Source organism: Sus scrofa, chromosome 6 (genome assembly GCF_054392235.1).
Source record: "Sus scrofa isolate SSC_HxYL_T2T_F1_AM1 chromosome 6, Sscrofa_HxYL_maternal_Yorkshire_Landrace_v2.0, whole genome shotgun sequence".
Lineage (NCBI taxonomy): Eukaryota > Metazoa > Chordata > Mammalia > Artiodactyla > Suidae > Sus > Sus scrofa.
In genome coordinates, this window is record NC_139388.1 from 100,373,621 (window position 1) to 100,395,689 (window position 22,069).

Sequence of the window (22,069 nt, forward strand, 5' to 3'; positions counted from 1 at the left end):
TCTTAAAATTACATGCCTCTTTGGGGTTCTCAAGAAGCAGATCATACCGTAGTGAGTGAGTTGCAGCCTAACCTGAAGCCACTGGAGTGTATGATACAATTTAGTGATTGTTACTTGGAGAGATTTGTCAATGTATTCATTTCCAACAAACATTGGTTGATCATTGTTTCTTTGGCGAGATAAGGGAATATTTGGAAAGACTACTTTATGGGTGGATAACCAGAAAGACCCTAGTACTTTCCATTAGTTAACTTTTTCTTATGTTGTTGGTTTAAATGTTTTCAAATAAGGTGTCACTGAATGGATGTATTACCTTGGGCCACATCAGGGGCCTCACATTGCCGTTTAAATGAGATGCTCTTTAAAGTGTGATTCTCCTCCAAAATTATCTAACTCTGTTTGGAAACATTTGCTAAGGATTATTTTCTAAATCATCTCCAAACATTTGCCTTGTGTATGCTTGTTGAAATAAATGAATATTAAATGTTTTAGTTATGAATACCAATATATAAATTACAAGTAAACAGAAGCGTGAAAGAGGTGAGACTTTTGAAATTTAAATAAAAGTTTCAATATTATATTTCTGCCCCTTGATGGGTTATCATTTATCCCTCTAGGGTAAATGCCCATCCCAATGGAAACCACTCTACTAATTTGAGCTAAAATTATTTGTTTAAATTACTTGTTATGCTCACTGTCCTTACTTGGCTCTTTCCTTTGTAGTGAAATCTTGATTTCAGTGTTTATAGGACTTGGTAAATGAAAGTGTCAAATCTAGAGCAAATTATCTTTTAAAGTTCTAACAGTAAACGTGGGTAAAACATCATGTTTGTCAGTCTTATACGTTTTATTGTCTTAAGAAATGAACAGCGTAAACAATAGAAAGTACATTTAAAGTTAAGAGGTTCACTTTAAAATCCTCCTTCTAACATTCCTGTGACCTTAAACCCTGCTTTCAATCTATATTCATGTCTATAAAATTGGGGGTAATAGAAGCATAGGTGGTTGTGAGGATCAAATGGGCCAGTATAACACTGCCGGGCAAAGCTTTTGGTAACAGCAGATAGGTATCTAGTGTGTCACTTTATTTCTTTTCTATATTGAATATTGTTTTAAAGAAGTATTTCCTGTAGTATGATTTTCCTGCATTTTCCTGTCAATATACAGCTCATTGAAAGAAAAAAGTTTTTTAAATGCCTGCAGAGCATTTGCTAGCATAGTTTTAGATTCACAGAGCCTGTGATGAGCTTTGTAGACTGGAAGTGTAATTTACAGTTAATTTCTATTATGTTGAAGCAATATGGATGCCTTTTGGGGTTTATAGTAATTGTAATGGGCTTGACTGTTGCAACTAATAGATCATTCTATAATAGATATTTTTTATTCATTTAGTTGTTGGCTTTAACTTGGTTTATTGTTTGGCATTTAAATTATGTATTCCATTATGTTGAAATATGCATATATCCAAAGTAATCTTAATAACACGTTGGATTTGAGTCATTGGGAAAAAAGTGACCCATGTTTTTGTAAAATTGTAGAATATTTTTGTTGTTGTTGTTTAGGGCTGCACCTGTGGCATGTGGGAGTTCCCAGGCTAGGGGTCTAATTGGAGCTGAAGTTGCTGGCCTGCACCACAGCAGCATGGGAATCTGAGCCGAGTGTGAGACCTACACCGGACCTATACCACAGCTCACAGCAACTCCGGATCCTTAACCCACTGAGCAAGGCCAGGGATTGAACCCACATCCTCAGTGTATTAGTCCGGGTTCATTTCCACTGTACCACAACAGGAACTCCCAAAATTGTAGAATCTTATGTTTGGGGGTTATCTAGCCCATTCACTTTCCAGCTTGAAACTTGTAAGCTGGAAACTCCGTCTCAGTTGAGGATGTTAGCTGAGGATCAAAATAATGATAATAATCTATTCATGTGATTTTATATGAGAGCTATAATATCAATAAAGTTCTGAACTTTGACATATCTATTTACTAACAAAATTCAAGACTAGTGTATCATTGTAATCTGGTATGAGCACCCATCTAAAAAAATATGATCTTAATCATTTCCTTTTTAAAATTCTCACAAAAGTGTGGTTTGGTCGACATTATGCTTCTCTCCTTTACAGAGTTTGAATGAAGCAGTGAGAATTAGGATTTTTTTTTTCACTGATACAACCACAATTCTCCTTCTTATCCTCTTTTTTTTTTTGGTCTTTTTGTCCTATTAGGGCCACACCCACAGCATATGGAGGTTCCCAAGCTAGGGGTCTAATCGGACCTGTTGCTTCTGGCCTATGCCAGAGCCACAGCAACGCCAGATCTGAGCCGCATCTGCAACCTACACCACAGCTCATGGCAATGCTGGGTCCTTAACTCACTGAGCGAGGCCAGGGATCGAACCTGTGTGCTCAGGGATGCTAGTCCGGTTCGTTAACCTCTGAGCCACGATGGGAACTCTTGTTGTCATTTAAAAAAAAAAAGGTTTATTGAGGTAAAATTAACATACAGTAAACTGCTTGTATTTAAAAAGAACAATTTGATAAGCCTTGGCATACTGTATGCCATGAAACCATAATTAAGCTAATGAGTGTATCCATCACCCCTAGAACTTTTTTCCTATTCCATTGTATTTCCTCTTTCCTCCCCTACCCAACCTTCCATCCTCACTCAGCTGTGCTGGTTTCTGCCTCTACAGATTAGATTGCATTTTTAGAATTTTACCTAAATAAACTATACAGTCTCATTTAATTAATTAATTAATTTATTATTTTTGTCTTTTTTGCCTTTTCTAGGGCTGCTTCCCGTGGCATATGGAGGTTCCCAGGCTAAGGGTCTAATCGGAGCTGTAGCTGCCAGCCTGTGCCAGAGCCACAGCAATGTGGAATCTGAGCCTCATCTGCAACCTACACCACAGCTCATGGCAACGCCAGATCCTTAACCCACTGAGTGAGGCCAGGGATCGAACCTGCAACCTCATCGTTCCTAGTAGGATTCGTTAACCACTGTGCCATGACTGGAAACTCCTACAGTCTCATTTTAGTTTGTTTCTTTGTTTATTTCTTTTTTTGTTTTTGTTTTTTGTTTTTTTAGGGCGGCACCCATGGCATATGGAAGTTCCCAGACTAGGGGTGGAATCACAGCTGTAGCTGCTGGTCTATACCACAGCCACAGCAATGCGGGATCCGAGACGTGTCTGCGACCTACAGAACAGCTCATGGCAACACCAGATCCTTAACCCACTGAGGGAGGCCAGGGATTCAACTCGTGTCCTCATGGATACCAGTTGAGTTTATTTACCGCTGAGCTACAATGGGAACTCCTCATTTTAGTTTCTTTTACCCAATAAAATTATTTTGAAATTCTTTTATGCTGTTGTATATTTTAATAATTAGTTCCTTTTATTGCTGAGTATTTATTGTATAGCTTTATCATGTTTTGTTTGTTCATTCACCTGTTGGTAGATTTGGCTTGTTTCCAGTTTTGGCTAGTAAAAACAAAGCTGCTCTGAACATCCATGTTTTAAAGTCTTTGTGTGACTATCTAGGTAGAATGGCTGGGTCACATGTCAGGTTTTTTAGAGTAGTTGTATCATTTTACCTTCTTACCAACAATGTATGAGAGTTCTAGTTTTCTGCCTCCTGATCAACACTTGGTCTGGCCAGTTTAAAAAATTTTAGCCATTCTAAAATTAGTAGCAGCTCATTGTGTTTCTCATTTGCATTTCCCTAATGACTTATTATGCTGAGTATCTTTTCATGTGCTTATTTACCAACTGTATATCTTCTTTGGGGAAGTATCTTTTTTCAGCTCTTGCCGGTTTAAAAAACTTGGATTGTTTGTCTTCTCATTGATGATTTTTGAGAGAGGTGTGTATGTGTTTCTGGACCCAAGCCCTTTATCAAATATATTCTTCTTTTCCTTTTTTAAATGTTGTGGCTTAAATGGCAAAGGGTAGACAGATTGGGGATGGTGATATGTATCACTTTTTTTTTTTTTTTTTGGTCACACCTGCTGCGTATGGAAATTCCTGGACCAGGGATCAAACTTGAGCCGTAGCAGTAACCTGAGTCAAAGCAGTGACAATGCCAGGTCCTTAGCTGCTAGGCCACCGGGGAGCTTCTGTATCACTTTTAGGTTATATACATTCTGCCTCTGGTTCACTTAGGATCTCTGGAGAGAACACCCTGGCTATGGCACAGATTCTGTTGTGGTGATGTGGGCACAGAGAAAGCCTGAAGTGCCTTCCGCTAGCCTATAGGGAGCGTATCATGACAAAGATGAACTGAGGCAGAACAACATGGTGGCAGTAACACACTAGATAGAACTGTTGATGTACTCAAAAGAGACATCAAGAACTTCAAGGAAAAGCTGAGTGAGACATTAACAGGAAAGAAAAGTCCTACATTACTAGATGGGCACAAGAGCAGCCAAGCCATAGCTTGTTGGCATGTATTCTCCTAGGCTGTGGCTTGTCTTTTTATTTTCTTAATAGTGTCTTTTGAAGAATACAACTTCTTAATTTTGATAAAGTTCAATTTATCAACTTTTTTTATTTTAGGGCCGCAGGTGCAGCGTATAGAAGTTCTCATGCCAGGGGTCAAATCAGAGCTGCAGCTGCTGGCCTACACCACAGCCTCAGCCACAGCCATGTCAGCTCCAAGCTTTGTCTTCAACCTACGCTGCAGCTCGCAGCAACAGATCCTTAACCCACTATGATCCAACCTGAGGCCCAGCACTTCTAAGACATTGCCGATCTTGTTACACCACAGCAGGAACTCCTGTCAACTTGTTCTCTTATTGATTATGTTTTTCATGTTATATCTGAGAAATCTGGCCAACCCAAGTGCACAAAGGTTTTTTTATATTCTCTTCTAGAGATGTCATTGTTTTAGGTTTTACATTTAAATCTATGATCTATTCGGAGTTAATTTTTGTATATTGTGCGAGGGATAGGTGGAAGTTCTTTTGTTAAAAAAAAATGAACATTTCGGAGTTCCTGTCTTGTGGCTCAGTGGTTAACGAATCCAACTAGGAACCATGAGGTTGTGGGTTCGATCCCTGGCCTTGCTCAGTGGGTTAAGGATCTGGTGTTGCTGTGAGCTGTGGTGTAGGTCACAGACATGGCTCTCATCCCATGTTGCTCTGTGGCTCTGGCATAGGCTGGCGGCTACAGCTCCGATTTGACCCCTAGCCTGGGAACCTCCATGTGCTGTGAGTGCGGCCCTAGAAAAGGCAAAAAGACGAAAAAAAAAAAAAAGTCTAAATGTTCCAGCATCATTTGTTGAAAAGACTCCTCTCTCATTGAATTTAGAAATTGCTTTTGTGCCTTGCTGAAAATCAATTAGTCATATGTATGTAGGTCTATTTCTGGACTTTATTCTGTTCCATTGATCTATTCGTATACCTTCATGCCATTACCACGCTCTGATTTTGCTTTTTCAAACAGAAAATACATTATGAAAGCTATATTGCACAGAGACAGGAAGTAGAATGATGGTTGTCCAGGGCTGGAGGGAAGGAGGGGGGGATGGGGAGTTATTGTTTAATAGGTTCAGTTTCAGTTTTGCAAGATGAAGTGAGTTCTGTTGATGGATGTTGGTGATCATAGCCCAGCAGTGTAAATATACTTAATGCCACAGAACTGCACTTATAAAATGGTTAAGATGGTAAACTTTGTTAGACATTGTTTGCCACATTTTTTTTAAGCTATATTGCACAGTGTTTGGTGCTAAACCTGAGTACTCAGTCATTTCAGTTGAGTGATTAAATAAAATCAAGACTCAGAGAGGTTAGCTGGCAAATGATGGGCGCAGAGGTTTGAATCCACAGCCAAAAGGCATGTTACTGCACTCTTATTACACAGCTGCTTCAGCATTGTAGTCCTTTTCTCCAGTGTGATAAAGCTTGAGTTTTAAAATCTCCAGACTTAGGAAGTATTCTCGTCACTCTCTTTAATAGTGACTTGATAAAATAGAAATGAGGGATATTTGAATTTATCCCTTCTTTTTTTTCCTTTTCTTTAAAGGGCCGCACCTGCGGCATATGGAGGTTCCCAGGCTAAGGGTCAAATTGGAGCTACAGCTGCTGGCCTACACCACAACCATAACAATGTCAGATCCCAGCCAAGTATGTGATTTACATACACCTCAGCTCATGGCAACACCGGATCCCTAACCCACTGAGCAAAGCCAGGGATCGAACCTGCATCCTCATGGATAGTTCGGTTTGTAATCTGTTGAGCCACGACGGTAACTCCAGGAAATATATCTATTTGGGATTTGCTTTTTTCACTTAGCATAATATAGCTTCAAGATTCATTGAGTTTGTAGCATGTGTCAAATTTCTTTGCTTTTTAAGGCTGAATAATATTCTATTTTGTTTGTATACCACAATTTGTTCATCAATCCCTTAATGGATTCTTGGGTTGCTTCCACCTATTGTAAATAATGCTGCTCTGATCATGGATACAAATAGCTCTTTAAGTCCCTGCTTTCAGTTTTTTTGGGTGTGTATCCAGAAGTGGACTTACTGGATCATACAGTAATTCTGTTTAATTTCTGGAGAAACCACCATACATTTTGCACAATGGCTGCACCATTTTATATTCCCACCAATAATGCACAGGGATTCCAAATTCTCCGCATCTTCGCCAACAGTCATTATTTTCTGTTTCTTATGGCTACATCAGTGTCATAGGGAAGTTTGAGGGCCAGAGATCAGTTCTGAGCTGTAGTTGTGACCTAAGCTGTGTAACAATTATCTCTCTTTTTTTTTTTTTTTTTGCTCTTTAGGGCTGCACTTGCTGCATATGGAGGTTCTCACTCAGGCTAGGGATTGAATTGGAGCTGCAGCTGCTGGCCTACACCACAGCCACAGCAATGCAGGATCCGAGCTGTGTCTGCGACCTACAACAGCTCATGGCAACACCAGATCCTTAACCCACTGAGCAAGGCCAGGGATCAAACCCTCAACCTCATGGTTCCTAGTCGGATTCATTTCCGAGTTGTGCTACAATGGGAATTCCTGTTGTGTTCTTGTTGTTTTTGTTTTTTGGTTTTTTTTTGGCTGCGTCTGCCACATTTGGAAGTTCCTGGGCCAGGGATCAAACCCAGGCTGCATTTGCAGCCTGCACCATAGCTTTGGCAATGATGGATCCTTAACCCACTGTGCAACATGGGAACCTCCTGTCCAGTGCTCTGTGTGTGTGTGTGTGTGTGTGTGTGTGTGTGTGTGTGTGTGTGTTTGCTATTTCTTTGGGCCGCTCCCGCAGCATGTGGAGGTTCCCAGCTTAGGGGTCGAATCGGAGCTGTAGCTGCCAGCCTATGCCAGAGCCACAGCAACGCTGGATCCGAGCCGCGTCTGCAACCTACACCACAGCTAACGGCAACGCCAGATCGTCAACCCACTGAGCAAGGGCAGGGATCGAACCCGCAACCTCATGGTTCCTAGTCAGATTTGTTAACCACTGCACCACGACGGAAACTCCCTGATTTTTGAATGCTAAACTGTTCTGTTATTCTAGGAATAAATCTCACTTGATCATGGTGTATAATCTATATTAATATACTATTGAATTAAGTTTGCTACTATTTTGTTGATGATTTTTGTATCGGTCTGTAGTTTTCTTGTAGTCTTTGGCCTTGGTTTCAAAGTAATGCTGGCCTCATAGAAATCAGTTAGGATGTATTCCCTCTCTTTTGGAAGATTAAGGTTAACTGTTTATGTTAATAAGATTAAGATTAACTATTGAGAGTGTCATCCAAGCTCTCTTCCTGTTAGTGATAACTAAGATGAAGATACCTACAGATGCTGTAGTAATTAAATTTTAAGATATTATTAAAAAAACATGAAAAATTTTATTCAACCATAGTAGTAATGAAAGGATTGTAATCGAATAAACAAAGTACTTTATTTCCCCTATCTAACTGACCCTCAAAAAATTGTATTTAGATTGTAAGATACAATAATTGTGACTATTCCTACACAAATGATAGGCATGTAAATTGGAACAAATTTTCTTCAGCAGAATTTGACACTGTGTTAAGTCTTAAAAGTTATGCATCCTTTGAACCAGCAATTTCATTTGTAGAACATTGTCCTAAATAGCATGTATAAGAAAGCAGAGTTAGAAACCTTCATTAGAAACCAGTCCCCCAGAAACACGGACTTAAGTGATAAATGGTGGTACACACATGAGCTATAAAAATACTAGTGTTGAAAAAAAAAAAAACAATATATAGTATGAGTCCATTAAAATGCCATTATTTAGGCATAAATTCCTCTAAGTTTAGTATTACCTGTGAACAGTGATCTGTTTTTGGGTAATGGTAATATAGATTATTGACATTTTTATTTTTACTTCTCCATCTGTCTATATTTTTTAAACAATAAAGGGTATTACTTTTATGACAAAACAGTAAAAGATATTTTTAAAAATTGAAGATGAAATGAAGTTAGAAAGCATAATTAAGTTCCATGACAGAATCAGCATCTAAAAATAATCTTGGTAGGCCGAGATGATGGGCTGAATCCAGTGAAATTTAATCAAGATAGATGAATACGTAGGTAGATAGAGTAATAAGTCATATTTATGGGTTTAAAAAAACCAACTGTAACCAGTATAGAAAGTGTGAGATGGAGCCTAATGTAACATGTAAAAGACTTAATAATTTTATTTTACTCTAGCCACATTCTGATTGTAAGCAGCCAGCTGATCTTTTCCCATTCCATTTCACTTCACACCCAGCTAAGGCTCTTTGAGGGAAACCTCCCATGCTTCCTCAATGACTGATGTTAAATCTTACCACCTTTTGCCTTATCTGTTCTTTTTTTCTGTATAGGGCCACACCTGTGGCATGTGGAAGTTCCCAGGCGAGGGGTCAAATCTAAGCTGCAGCTGCTGGCCTAGGGCAGAGGCACAGTCACACCAGATCCTAGCTGCATCTCATGGCAATGCTGGATCCTTAACCCACTGAGTGGGGCCATGTGTGGAACCTACATCCTAATAGATACTAGTTGGTAGTATCTATTTTATCACCTCTGAGTCCCAATGGGAACTCCTGCCCTACCTGTTCTATTGGTCTTTTCTGACTTGGTTCAAGTTAGTGTCTACTCAGAGTCCTGTACCCCATTACTTTTGCATTTTCAGCTTGCTTCATACCTCAGAAATCCAGCTCAAGTCCGACCCATGCTCTAAGTCTGTCTGTCATAGTGCAATCACATTTTACTCAAGTTTGTTTAATTCTGGGAATTTTACATGTTGAGAAATTAAAATCAAGACTTCTTGCTTTAGGGAGTTCCCGTCGTGGCGCAGTGGTTAACGAATCCGACTAGGAACCATGAGGTTGCGGGTTCGGTCCCTGCCCTTGCTCAGTGGGTTGACGATCCAGCGTTGCCTTGAGCTGTGGTGTAGGTTGCAGACGCGGCGGCTTGGATCCCGTGTTGCTGTGGCTCTGGCCTAGGCCGGTGGCTACAGCTCCGATTGGACCCCTAGCCTGGGAACCTCCATATGCCGTGGAAGCGGCCCAAAGAAATAGCAAAAAGACACACACACACATACACACACACTTCTTGCTTTAGGAGTTCACACACACACACACACACACACACACACACACACACACACACACTTCTTGCTTTAGGAGTTCCCTTCATGGCTCATCAGTTAACGAACCAGACTAGTATCCAGAAGGACTCAGGTTTGATCCCTGGCCTTGCTCAGTGGGTTAAGGATCCAGCGTTGCCTTCAGCTGTGGTGTAGGTTGCAGACTCTGCTCAGATCTGATGTTGGCTCTGGCTGTGGTGTAGGCTGGCAGCAGCAGCTCTTATTCGACCCCTAGCCTGGGAACTTACACATGCCATGGGTGTGGCCCTAAAAAGACTAATAAATAAATAAATAAGGATAATGCTTAGGGGAGAGCAGATTTTAAAAAGATAGCTAAAGTAGTTGTAGAATTGTGCATTCTGAAAAGCCTTGTAGCAAAGTGATTAAGTGTGCCTCTAGGGTTAGATGACTATAGTTCAGATCTTAAATCCAACATTTACTACTAGGTGACCTTGGAGAAGTGATCTCTCTGCTTTTGTTTCCTCGATTGAAAGTGGACTAATGGGAGTTCCTGTCCTGGCGCAGTGGTTAACGAATCCGACTAGGAACCATGAGGTTGCGGGTTCGGTCCCTGCCCTTGCTCAGTGGGTTAACGATCTGGCGTTGCCGTGAGCTGTGGTGTAGGTTGCAGACGCGGCTCGGATCCTGCGTTGCTGTGGCTGTGGTGTAGGCCGGCGGCTACAGCTCCGATTTGACCCTTAGCCTGGGAACCTCCATATGCCGCGGGAGTGGCCCTAGAAAAGGCAAAAAGACAAAAAAAAAAAAGAAAAAAGAGAAAAAAGGTAAAAATGGACTAATGATAATTCACCTAGTGCATTGGATTGTTGTATTCCATGTTATTAGTAGCATGTAAAACTCTGAGGAAAATGCCTAGGGCGTACTGTATGCTCAGAAACATTAACTATGATTATTATGCTGGGAAAATTAGTCTTGAACTGTTTGAGTTTTGACTGGGATGCATCCCTGCATAGAATATTACCATCCTGAAAAAATTCTTCCTCCTTGATAGTTTCAGAGACTAGTCAGGATGCTACCAACCTCTTTGAGGAATGTAAATAGAATTGGGATGAGGGGAGATACTCCTTTCCCTGTTAATGTTATAACGCTTAATGAAGAAAATTTGGGAAGAAGTTAAGAAAAATATAAAAACTATAGAAGTTTGTTCATAATCCTACTACTACCCCAGTGCTAGTAATCATACTAGCTGAGTTTTTTCTAGTTTTTTTTCCTGTGCTTTTTTTTCTTTTGTCTATTTAGGGCCGCACCCACAGCATATGAGGAGGTTCCCAGGCTAGGGGTCGAATCATAGCGACAGCTGCTGACCTACACCACAGCCACAGTAACGCCAGATCTGAGCTGTGTCTGTCACCTACACCCCAACTCATGGCAACGCCGGATCCTTAACCCACTGAGTAAGGCCAGGGATCAAACCTGTGTCCTCATAGATACCAGTCGGGTTTGTTAACCACTGAGCAGGACGGGAACTCCATCCTGGGCTTTAATTTTTTAATGTACAAATAAGTTATGATTATTACACATGCACAGAATGGTAGGGCATGTAGCCTAGAGTAGTAAAACTGTTGTAACATTCCAGGTGACGGACATTGGGGGTATGGTCTAGGAAATTAAAATCAAGACTTCTTGCTTTAGGGAGTTCCCGTCGTGGCGCAGTGGTTAACGAATCCGACTAGGAACCATGAGGTTGTGGGTTCGGTCCCTGCCCTTGCTCAGTGGGTTGACGATCCAGCGTTGCCTTGAGCTGTGGTGTAGGTTGCAGACGCGGCGGCTTGGATCCCGTGTTGCTGTGGCTCTGGCCTAGGCCGGTGGCTACAGCTCCGATTGGACCCCTAGCCTGGGAACCTCCATATGCCGTGGAAGCGGCCCAAAGAAATAGCAAAAAGACACACACACACATACACACACACTTCTTGCTTTAGGAGTTCACACACACACACACACACACACACACACACACACACACACACACTTCTTGCTTTAGGAGTTCCCTTCATGGCTCATCAGTTAACGAACCAGACTAGTATCCAGAAGGACTCAGGTTTGATCCCTGGCCTTGCTCAGTGGGTTAAGGATCCAGCGTTGCCTTCAGCTGTGGTGTAGGTTGCAGACTCTGCTCAGATCTGATGTTGGCTCTGGCTGTGGTGTAGGCTGGCAGCAGCAGCTCTTATTCGACCCCTAGCCTGGGAACTTACACATGCCATGGGTGTGGCCCTAAAAAGACTAATAAATAAATAAATAAGGATAATGCTTAGGGGAGAGCAGATTTTAAAAAGATAGCTAAAGTAGTTGTAGAATTGTGCATTCTGAAAAGCCTTGTAGCAAAGTGATTAAGTGTGCCTCTAGGGTTAGATGACTATAGTTCAGATCTTAAATCCAACATTTACTACTAGGTGACCTTGGAGAAGTGATCTCTCTGCTTTTGTTTCCTCGATTGAAAGTGGACTAATGGGAGTTCCTGTCCTGGCGCAGTGGTTAACGAATCCGACTAGGAACCATGAGGTTGCGGGTTCGGTCCCTGCCCTTGCTCAGTGGGTTAACGATCTGGCGTTGCCGTGAGCTGTGGTGTAGGTTGCAGACGCGGCTCGGATCCTGCGTTGCTGTGGCTGTGGTGTAGGCCGGCGGCTACAGCTCCGATTTGACCCTTAGCCTGGGAACCTCCATATGCCGCGGGAGTGGCCCTAGAAAAGGCAAAAAGACAAAAAAAAAAAAGAAAAAAGAGAAAAAAGGTAAAAATGGACTAATGATAATTCACCTAGTGCATTGGATTGTTGTATTCCATGTTATTAGTAGCATGTAAAACTCTGAGGAAAATGCCTAGGGCGTACTGTATGCTCAGAAACATTAACTATGATTATTATGCTGGGAAAATTAGTCTTGAACTGTTTGAGTTTTGACTGGGATGCATCCCTGCATAGAATATTACCATCCTGAAAAAATTCTTCCTCCTTGATAGTTTCAGAGACTAGTCAGGATGCTACCAACCTCTTTGAGGAATGTAAATAGAATTGGGATGAGGGGAGATACTCCTTTCCCTGTTAATGTTATAACGCTTAATGAAGAAAATTTGGGAAGAAGTTAAGAAAAATATAAAAACTATAGAAGTTTGTTCATAATCCTACTACTACCCCAGTGCTAGTAATCATACTAGCTGAGTTTTTTCTAGTTTTTTTTCCTGTGCTTTTTTTTCTTTTGTCTATTTAGGGCCGCACCCACAGCATATGAGGAGGTTCCCAGGCTAGGGGTCGAATCATAGCGACAGCTGCTGACCTACACCACAGCCACAGTAACGCCAGATCTGAGCTGTGTCTGTCACCTACACCCCAACTCATGGCAACGCCGGATCCTTAACCCACTGAGTAAGGCCAGGGATCAAACCTGTGTCCTCATAGATACCAGTCGGGTTTGTTAACCACTGAGCAGGACGGGAACTCCATCCTGGGCTTTAATTTTTTAATGTACAAATAAGTTATGATTATTACACATGCACAGAATGGTAGGGCATGTAGCCTAGAGTAGTAAAACTGTTGTAACATTCCAGGTGATGGACATTGGGGGTATGGTCTAGGTCTCTGATTGTAGAAATGAAGCATGGGATCAGGAGACAAAGGTATTTCTGAGATTGAACTAACAAACTTTGGTGTGGTGGTTTCAAAGATAGTTTTTTTTTTTTTTAGCTCTTTCTCCTGAAAAGAGGCAGATGGAACATAGGAGGAAGAGCGTATTTGCTGGGGAAGTTGTTTGTTTTCAACATGTTGAATTATAGATTTGAAGAGGACATCCAGATGGAAATGCCTAATAGGCAGTTGAGGTATACGGAAAGGATTTAAGAGATAATCTGTCTGGCATATGAATGAGAGCACACAAAGAAGAATGTTTAGAATCAAAAGGCTGGTACCTGATTGGGCTAATTTATCTGACTAAGCATATTAGTTCTTTAAGGGCAGGAAGAGTCTCCATCTCCTGTACCAAGCACAATATTGCCACATAGAAGGCTTTTGAAAAATAAATGAGTTTATGGAACAAAGAGAAAAAGCCATTATTTTGTCTTTGAAGAATGCCAGTGGACTTGAGGGAGTCATATTTAGCATTTATTGCCCTTTTCTCATTCAGTTTTGTTGGTGTCTAAAATTTAAATTGCTGAAGAGAAACAGTATACCTCCGTTTTTCTTTACTGCTTCTTTTTGTTGTTGTTGCTTTTTAGGGCCGAACTTATGGCATATGGAGGTTCCCAGGCTAGGGGTTGAACTGGAACTGCAGCTGCTGGCCTACACCACAGTCGCAGTAATGCTGGCTCTGAGCCTCGTCTGTGACCTACACCACACACAGCTCATAGCAATGCCAGATCCTTAACCCACTGAGAGAGGCCAGGAATTGAACCCACATCCTCATGGGTCCTAGTCGGGACCCGCTGAGCCACGAAGGGGACTCCCTCTTTACTGCTTCTGATGGAATTTTGTTTACATGAGGTAATTTGGATGGCTATAATTCAGCTTAATTTTGTTCTTTTAAAAAAAGATGATAGCGGGAGTTCCCGTCATGGTGCAGTGGTTAAAGAATCCGACTAGGAACCATGAGGTTGCGGGTTCGATCCCTGCCCTTGCTCAGTGGGTTAACGATCCGGCGTTGCCGTGAGCTAAGGTGTAGGTCACAGACGCGGCTCGGATCCTGCGTTGCTGTGGCTCTGGCATAGGCTGGTGGCTACAGCTCCGATTAGACCCCTAGCCTGGGAACCTCCATATGCCGTGGGAGCGGCCCAAGAAATAGCAAAAAGACAAAAAAAAAAAAAGATGATGGGGGAGTTACTGTCATGGCTCAGTGGAAATGAATCTGACTAGGAACCATGAGGTTGTGGATTCTATCCCTGGCCTGGCTCAGTGAGTTAAGCATCCGGCATTGCTGTGAGCTCTGAGATGCAGCTCAGATATGCATTGCTGTATGGCTGTGATGTAAGCCGGCAGCTGTAGCTCTGATTCGACCCCCAACCTGGGAACCTCCATATGCCTCGGATACAGCCCTAAAAAGACAAAAAAAAAAAAAAAAAGAGAGAGATAGTGAAGATTGTTGCGATGATTCTTCCAATGTCCAGAGTATGCACATAGTGGCTATCTATGTTAAGGAGACCTCACTGTTTAATTTTATTAACGCATTAGGGGAAAAGAGTTAGGAATGTGGAGTTCCTGTTGTGGCTCAGTGGTTAACAAACCTGACTAGTATCCATGAGGATGTGGGTTTGATCCCGGGCCTTTCTCAGTGGGTCCAGGATCTGGCATTGCTGCAAGCTGTGGTGTATTATAGGTCACAGACGTACCCTCGGATCTGGTGTTGCTGTAATGTGGTGTAGGCCGGCGGCTGCAGCTCTGATTCAACCCTTAGCTGGGGAACTTCCATATGCCTTGCGTGAGGCCCTTAAAAAAAAGATAATACAGGAGGTTCCTAGGCTAGGGGTCCAGTTGGAGCTGTAGCCGCCGGCCTCACCACAGCGCCTCAGCCTCACCATAGCAACGTGAGATCCGAGCCATGTCTTTGACCTACATCACAGCTCACAGCAACACTGGATCCTTAACCCACTGAGTGAGGCCAGGGATCAAACCCGGAAGGAACTTCATGGTTACTAGTCGGATTTGTTTCCACTGTGCCACTATGGGAACTCCTTAAAACAATTTCTTTCTGACATGGATTTTAATAAATTTCTTAGGAGGGATTATGTGAAATCTTAAATAAGATTATTGATAAGCACACATTCTCCTCTCTACTCATTTAGCTGGAAAGGATTGTTGTGCGGTCAGTTTTATGATCCTCTGTTATTACTCAAGTTTTTTCCTATTTTATTATTAAAATTTGGGATTTGATTAGATGGGGACAATACTCTTCTGAAAATACAGAAAGAGCCCACTTAAATGACTGTGATAAAACCGCATACTTAATTGATGGGTATACTACAGTAGTTTAACTGGCTTGATCATTCAAGTATGTAAAGATCAGATAATCCAATGTGTTAGTTAAGAGAGCTTTTACTGGGCGTTCCCTTGTGACTCAACAGTTAAAAAGATCCAGTCTTGTAACTATTGTGGCTCTGGTCACTACTGTGGGCCAGGTTCACTTCCTGGCCTGGAAATGTCCAGATGCCATGATGCGGCCAAAACAAAAAGAGAGAGAGAACGCTTTTACTGTATATTGTATAATGATTTCCCCGTTTTTTTTGTTGGTTTGTTTTAAGACCAATTAGTTCTTAGTCATCAAAACTGATATAGGGACTTGTTACTTGTGGAAACTGCAGGAAAAACTGCAGATAGGTGGAATTAGAAGACAGGAAGGGAGTTCCTGTTGTGGCGCAGTGGTTAACAATCCTGACTAGGAACCATGAAGTTGCGGGTTCAATCCCTGGCCTTGCTCAGTGGGTTAAGGATCCAGCGTTGCCGTGAGCTGTGGTGTAGGTTGCAGACGCGGCGGCTTGGATCCCGTGTTGCTGTGGCTCTGGCCTAGGCCGGTGGCTACAGCTCCGATTCGACCCCTAGCCTGGGAACCTCCATATGCCGCGAGAGCGGCCCAAGAAAATGGCAAAAAGACAAAAACAAAAACAAAAAAACAAACAAACAAACAAAAAGAAGACAGGAAGTTTGGAATCCTTGAAGAACTTATTCTGGGGGTAATGAATTCAAATCATACGTAGTTCACTCAAGATACAGTTGCCCTCTGAAAATAAGACTTGCTAGATGGAGTTGCCCCAGCCCAGTCAAAATGTCTGTTCTGGGGGAAAAAACTTGCACAGTTTAAGTCTTAACCTGATGAGATAATATCAATTAAGCATAAACAAAACCTTTTAAGCTGTTTGAAATATGTTAATAGTAGGGAGGGAAACTTTGTGGAACTTAGACCATACAAGAATTTGGCAGAATTTCCATGCTGTTCGGAGAGAACACAAGCCAGCTTCCCATTGTCATTTGAACATATACTTAGTGTTAGACACACGTAATTAGTAAGGCTTTATTGTGGTTCTGTTTTTCGTTGTTGTAGATTTTGAACTCACCAGATAACCTCCTTTTTTGTTTTGTTTTGTTTTTGTTTTTTGGTCTTTTTGCCTTTTCTAGGGCTGCTCCTGAGGCATATGGAGGTTCTCAGGCTAGGGGTCTAATTTGGAGCTACAGCTCCCAGCCTACGCCAGAGCCACAGCAACGCAGGATCCGAGCTGCGTCTTTGACCTACATCACAGTCACAGCAACAGTGGATCCTTAACCACTGAGCGAGGCCAGGGATCGAACCGCAACCTCATGGTTCCTAGTTGGATTTGTTAACCAGAGCCAGGACGGGAACTCCCAGTATGGGAAATGGGGTACCCTAGGTGGTAATATTACTATCTTCCATTGTAAACAGATAAACCGGCATTTGGCATATATGTTACTTTTTTGAAATAAACTTCATAAACAAAAATATAGGAGTTCCCATCATGGCTCAGTGGTTAATGAACCTGACTAGTACCCATGAGATTGCAGGTTCAATCCCTGGCCTCATGCAGTGGTTGGTGATCCGGTGTTGCCGTGAGCTATGGTGTAGTTTGCAGACACAGCTCTGATCCCGGGTTGCTGTGGCTGTGGTGTAGGCTGGTGGCTACAGCTCCGATTGGACCCCTAGCCTGGGAACCTCCATATGCCACAGGTGTGGCCCTAGAAAAGACAAAAAAATATATATATATAAACTCAACCTTTTATAAATTGGTAAGTGTAAATTAAGCCTAATCATTTATATGTGTGTAGGAAAAAATGGATTTTATGGAGCCATAGAGCTGAGGCCCATACTCAGCAATAAGTCTCTTTATAGAAGGCAGGGATCATAGTCTTACTCTTGTATACCCAGTGTTTGGCACATGGTTTGTGCTCAATTTAATGTCATATTAACAAAACTCATTACTGAATTTCAGAGATGGTAACTCCAGACATCTAGTTAGATCAGTTATAAGCATTTTATGCCTCTATCATTAGATTTATTCTCATGTCAAAAGTGCAGCCTGCCTTTTCTTTAACTCAGCAAAAACAATTCATTAAGTGATGAAAATAGAATCCTCTAAACAGACCAGAGCCTAAAAAGGCAAATAAAAGGTGTATGCATCTGTTAGGAAAAAAAAGGAAGGGGTAGTACATTTAAGAACAAAGACAGTTTGTTTGTTTCATTGTCTTTATTTTTTAAATAATAAAAACTTTAATTTTATTTTTTAGACCTTACTGCAATATGCAAGCAACAAGAATGCTTCCGAACACATTGTGTATCTTCTGGAGGTATATCGACTTGCCATCCAAAGCTTTGCCAGTGCTCGCCCCTATCTAACTACTGAGTGTGAAGATGTCCTCTTAGTGCTTGGCAGATTAGTACTGTAAGTTTAAGAACTTAACTTACTCTTAAAATTCAATGTCTTTGGTTGTAATGTTTGCCTGACTTCTCTTTACTAAGGCATCACATTGTTCAAAGCACATCAGAGTCATACCTTTGAATGAAATTTCTCTTGCTCTGAGCCTTTGTATTCACATTTTCATGAGATAAAGTATGAAGTTCAGCAGAGCAACATAACCTTTAATTGTCTCTAGAGTCTTTTTTTTTTCTACTCAGGCTTAGAATGATGCTTCTTTTTGCAGGGGCACAGGGGTAGGGGTGGTGTGCACCATGGCACATGGCGGTTCTCAGGCTAGGGGTCCAATCAGAGCTACAGCTGCTGGCCTGTGCCACAGCCACAACAACGCCAGATCCAAGCTGCACCTGCATCCTACACCACAGCTCACAGCAATGCAAAATACTTAACCCACTGAGTGAGGTCAGGGATTGAACCCATGTCCTCATGGATACTAGTCAGATTCATTTCTGCTGAGCCATGACAGGAACTCATCAGTTATATTATTTGAACTCAGAATTTTACTAGCAGAAAATATCAGGGTACAATGTAAGCTTACCACCCCAGAAGTCTTATGATAATTCAGCTGCTGTTTTTAATGATTTGACTACCTAATAGCAGGCCAAGTTATACCTGTAATATAATTTTATTTGCAAGTTGGAAAAAATACAATGGCTGTCAGTTTTTAGTTGGGGAATCACCTTTTCGGTTTACAGATTGTTTGGTGGGATAAATTCTAGTCTGGGTGGTCCATTTTATTTTTCTCTGGTCTTCCCCTGTTTTCCTTCCTATTCTGCCTAGTCCAAAACCTCTAGTATACCTTTATGAACATAAACATTCCTTGTTTTGTAATACCATTATTCCTCCTCTTCAGTTCTACCTTCTGTATTATCTATGTTAATCCTTAAGGGGATAAAGTAGCATTCTGCAAGATTTTAGAAAGACGTTTAGTATTTTGAGTTGATCTTTATTCACATTGTTACGTATTTCCCTTTAAAATTTTTTCCTTTTAGAAAGGTGTTTAGTATTTTGAGTTGATCTTTATTCACATTGTTATGTATTTCCCTTTAAAATTTTTTCCTGTGGAGTTCCTGGTTGTGGCTCACCGGTAATGAACCTGGCTAGTATCCATGAGGATGCAGATTCCATCCCTGGCCTCACTCAGTGGGTTAAGGATCTGGTGTTGCCATGAGCTGTAGCATAGGTTGTAGATGTGGCTTGGATCTGGCGTTGCCATGGCTGTGGTGTAGGCTGGCAGCTACAGCTCCAATTTGACCCCATTCTGGGAACTTCCGTATGCCACAGGTGCAGCCCTAAAAAGGCAAAAATAAAATAAAATAAAATTCTTCCTATTATTTTTTCTGGATAATGGTTAGGGCGGAAAGAAGAAACTTTTTTCTTGCTTGATTTGTTAATTAAAGATATGGCCTTGCCAATCTTTCTGCTTTCACTGTAAGTGACAAAAACTTATATAGATGACATTTACATATATTTATCACTATATCAGCTTAATTGACAATAGCATGAGCTCTTATTTTTGTCTTCTAGAATCTGAATGGTTTCTATATGGCAACTTTCTTTACGACCTCTAAACTGCTTGAAATATGATTTGTAAAATTCTTATATTCTTACCAAATCTTTAAGAGCAGTAATGTAATTATATGATTTGTAAAATTCTTATATTCTTACCAAATCTTTAAGAGCAGTAATGTAATTATAACGCCTCATAGTTTTTCTTTTTTCTCTTTTTTTTTAAAGTTGGAAAGTTAATATAATAAAATTGAGTAAGATTTTGAGGAGTGAAAAACAAATATAAAATAATCTAAATAAATGTAAAATGTATATTAAGTATCACTGTCATATTGTACTTGATTATGACTATAATCACCTTTATGTGGTGACTTATTTATATTCTAGGAGCTGTTTTGAATTACTGCTCTCAGTTTCTGAAAGTGAACTGCCTTGTGAAGCCTGGGTACTCTTCCTTCAGTCTTTACAGGTGAGTTGATTTGGACTCAAAAAAGTTCTCTGTGTAGGTATCTAAGACACCTAGTTAACTTCTCCCAGAAAACTAAAATTGGAAACTTGGAACAAAAACAAGTTCATTATATACTGGTATTAATTTCACGGGCTGAGAAAAAGGCCTTCCAGATGAAGGGAATGTGCTAACAGTTTTTTTTTTTCATTTGATTTTCTTAGCCTTTACGTAGCTTAGAAATCAACACAAAGTTTTCATTCTTCAAAAACAAAGTTTTAGAGAGAATAAAACTATTAAAAATATAAAATTTGAAGTTCCTGTTGTGGTTCACTGATAATGAACCAGACTAGTGTCTTTGAGGACTTGGGGTTTGATCTCTGGCCTACTCAGTGGTTTAAGGATCCTGAGTTGCCGCAAGCTGTGATGTAGGTTGCAGACATGGCTTGGATCTGGTGTTGCTATGGCTTTGGGGTAGGTGCAGATCCAATTCTGTCCCTAGCCTGGGAACTTCCATGTGACTTGGGTGCAGCCCTAAAAAGAAAAATAAATAAATAAATAAATCAAAATAAAATTGTTGCCACCTTTCCTGGTGGCACAGTGGGTTAAGCATCTGGTGTTGTTACTGCTATGGCTTGGATCTCTGCTGTGGTTCAGATTTGGTCTCTGGTCCTAGAACTTCTGCATGCTATGGGCATGGCCACACACAAATAAATACATATCTTATAAACATATACAGTTATATATTGTATTATGTATGTATAATTATGTATTATATAATTGTATATATTTATAAGTTAGCACTATTTGGCTCATTCATATTACACTTCTCTAGTAATCTCCCAATACTCAGGGACTTAAAATGCTAAGTCTCTTAAACAGCCATAATAGTCATCAGAGATTCTGTTCATGCGTTTTGCTTACGGGGAGCTGCATTGGCTCTCGTATTGGATTGAGAGTCAATGTTCTTAGATGAGCAGATCAGAGAGTAGCAAGTTGGGAAGAGGAGAGTAAGGTAGGAGAAAAGGAACTGCACTTCTAGTAGTAGGAAGTAAATTTGCCTTTTACCGGTAGAGACAAAAACTATTTATTTATTTATTTATTTATTTTGGTCTTTTTGCCTTTTCTAGGGCCGCTCCCACAGCATATGGAGGTTCCCAGGCTAGGGGTCTAATTGGAGCTCTAGCCACCGGCATATGCCAGAGTCACAGCAATGCGGGATCCGAGCCGCGTCTTCGACCTACACCACAGCTCATGGCAACGCTGGATCCTTAACCCACTGAGCAAGGCCAGGGATTGAACCCGAAACCTCATGGTTCCTAGTTGGATTCATTAATCAATGTGCCATGACGGGACTCCAACAAAAACTATTTAAAGAAAATAGACATAATAAGTAAAATGGCTATCATTCATTTATTATCATTATTTATGTACCAAATACTGCTCTGTATTAAGTTTTACATTTTGTATCTTTTAATCACATTGAAACCGTATAACATAGAGATCATTTGAATCTCCATTTACAGATGGGGAGACAAGCATAGAGAGGTTAATTAGATTGCCCAAAGTTACACCTAGGTTTATACCTAGAGCTTGCTTTGTTTAACTGCTTCCTTGAGGACGCAAATTCCATTAGAGCCTGGACCTATTTTATGTAGGCATAAGTAAAGATTTGTGGGAGTTCCTGTCATAGATCAGCGGTAACAAACCTGATTAGGATCCATGAGGAAGCAGGTTCCATCCCTGGCCTTGCTCAGTGGTTAAGGATCTGACATTGCTGTGAGTTGTGGTGTAGGCTGCAGATGTGGCTTGCGTCTGGCGTTGCTGTGGCTGTGGTGTAGGCTGGCAGCTGTAGCTCCAATTGGACCCCTAGCCTGGAAACTTCCACATGCCGACATGCCACGGGTGCGGCCCTAAAAAAAAAAAGAAAAGAAAAGAAAAGATTTGCATGCTGTCAGACATAACTCATTACCTGGAAATTTCTTTCCTTTGGGATATATAACCCAAATAAAATGATAATGTTAATCTTTAGATTTTTCTTTGTCGTGTTCTTGGTCTTTTTTAATCCCTATAATGTGGTCTTAATTTGTCAAATA

The 22,069-nt window shown here is 41.0% G+C and overlaps 1 protein-coding gene and 1 long non-coding RNA gene across 10 annotated transcripts in view; one reads left to right on the forward strand and one right to left on the reverse strand.

Moving 5' to 3' along the window:
- LOC106510655 (uncharacterized) overlaps positions 1–22,069 on the reverse strand; it is a 282,042-nt gene that overhangs the window by 37,245 nt on the left and 222,728 nt on the right. The window lies entirely within an intron of this gene.
- RLF (RLF zinc finger) overlaps positions 1–22,069 on the forward strand; it is a 96,301-nt gene that overhangs the window by 9,914 nt on the left and 64,318 nt on the right. For 8 of the 9 annotated variants that reach the window (XR_014807506.1, XR_014807507.1, XR_014807505.1 and 5 more), the window contains exons 2-3: positions 17,832–17,986; positions 19,916–19,997. Coding sequence is in view for 4 of the 9 variants with exons in the window: in XM_003356327.5 (XP_003356375.2) it covers positions 17,832–17,986; positions 19,916–19,997 (237 nt within the window). In the remaining 5 variants the exon portion in view is untranslated. Of the gene's footprint in view, positions 1–17,831; positions 17,987–19,915; positions 20,566–21,517; positions 21,800–22,069 lie in introns of all 9 variants that reach the window. The other variant, XR_014807508.1, reaches the window with a different exon arrangement.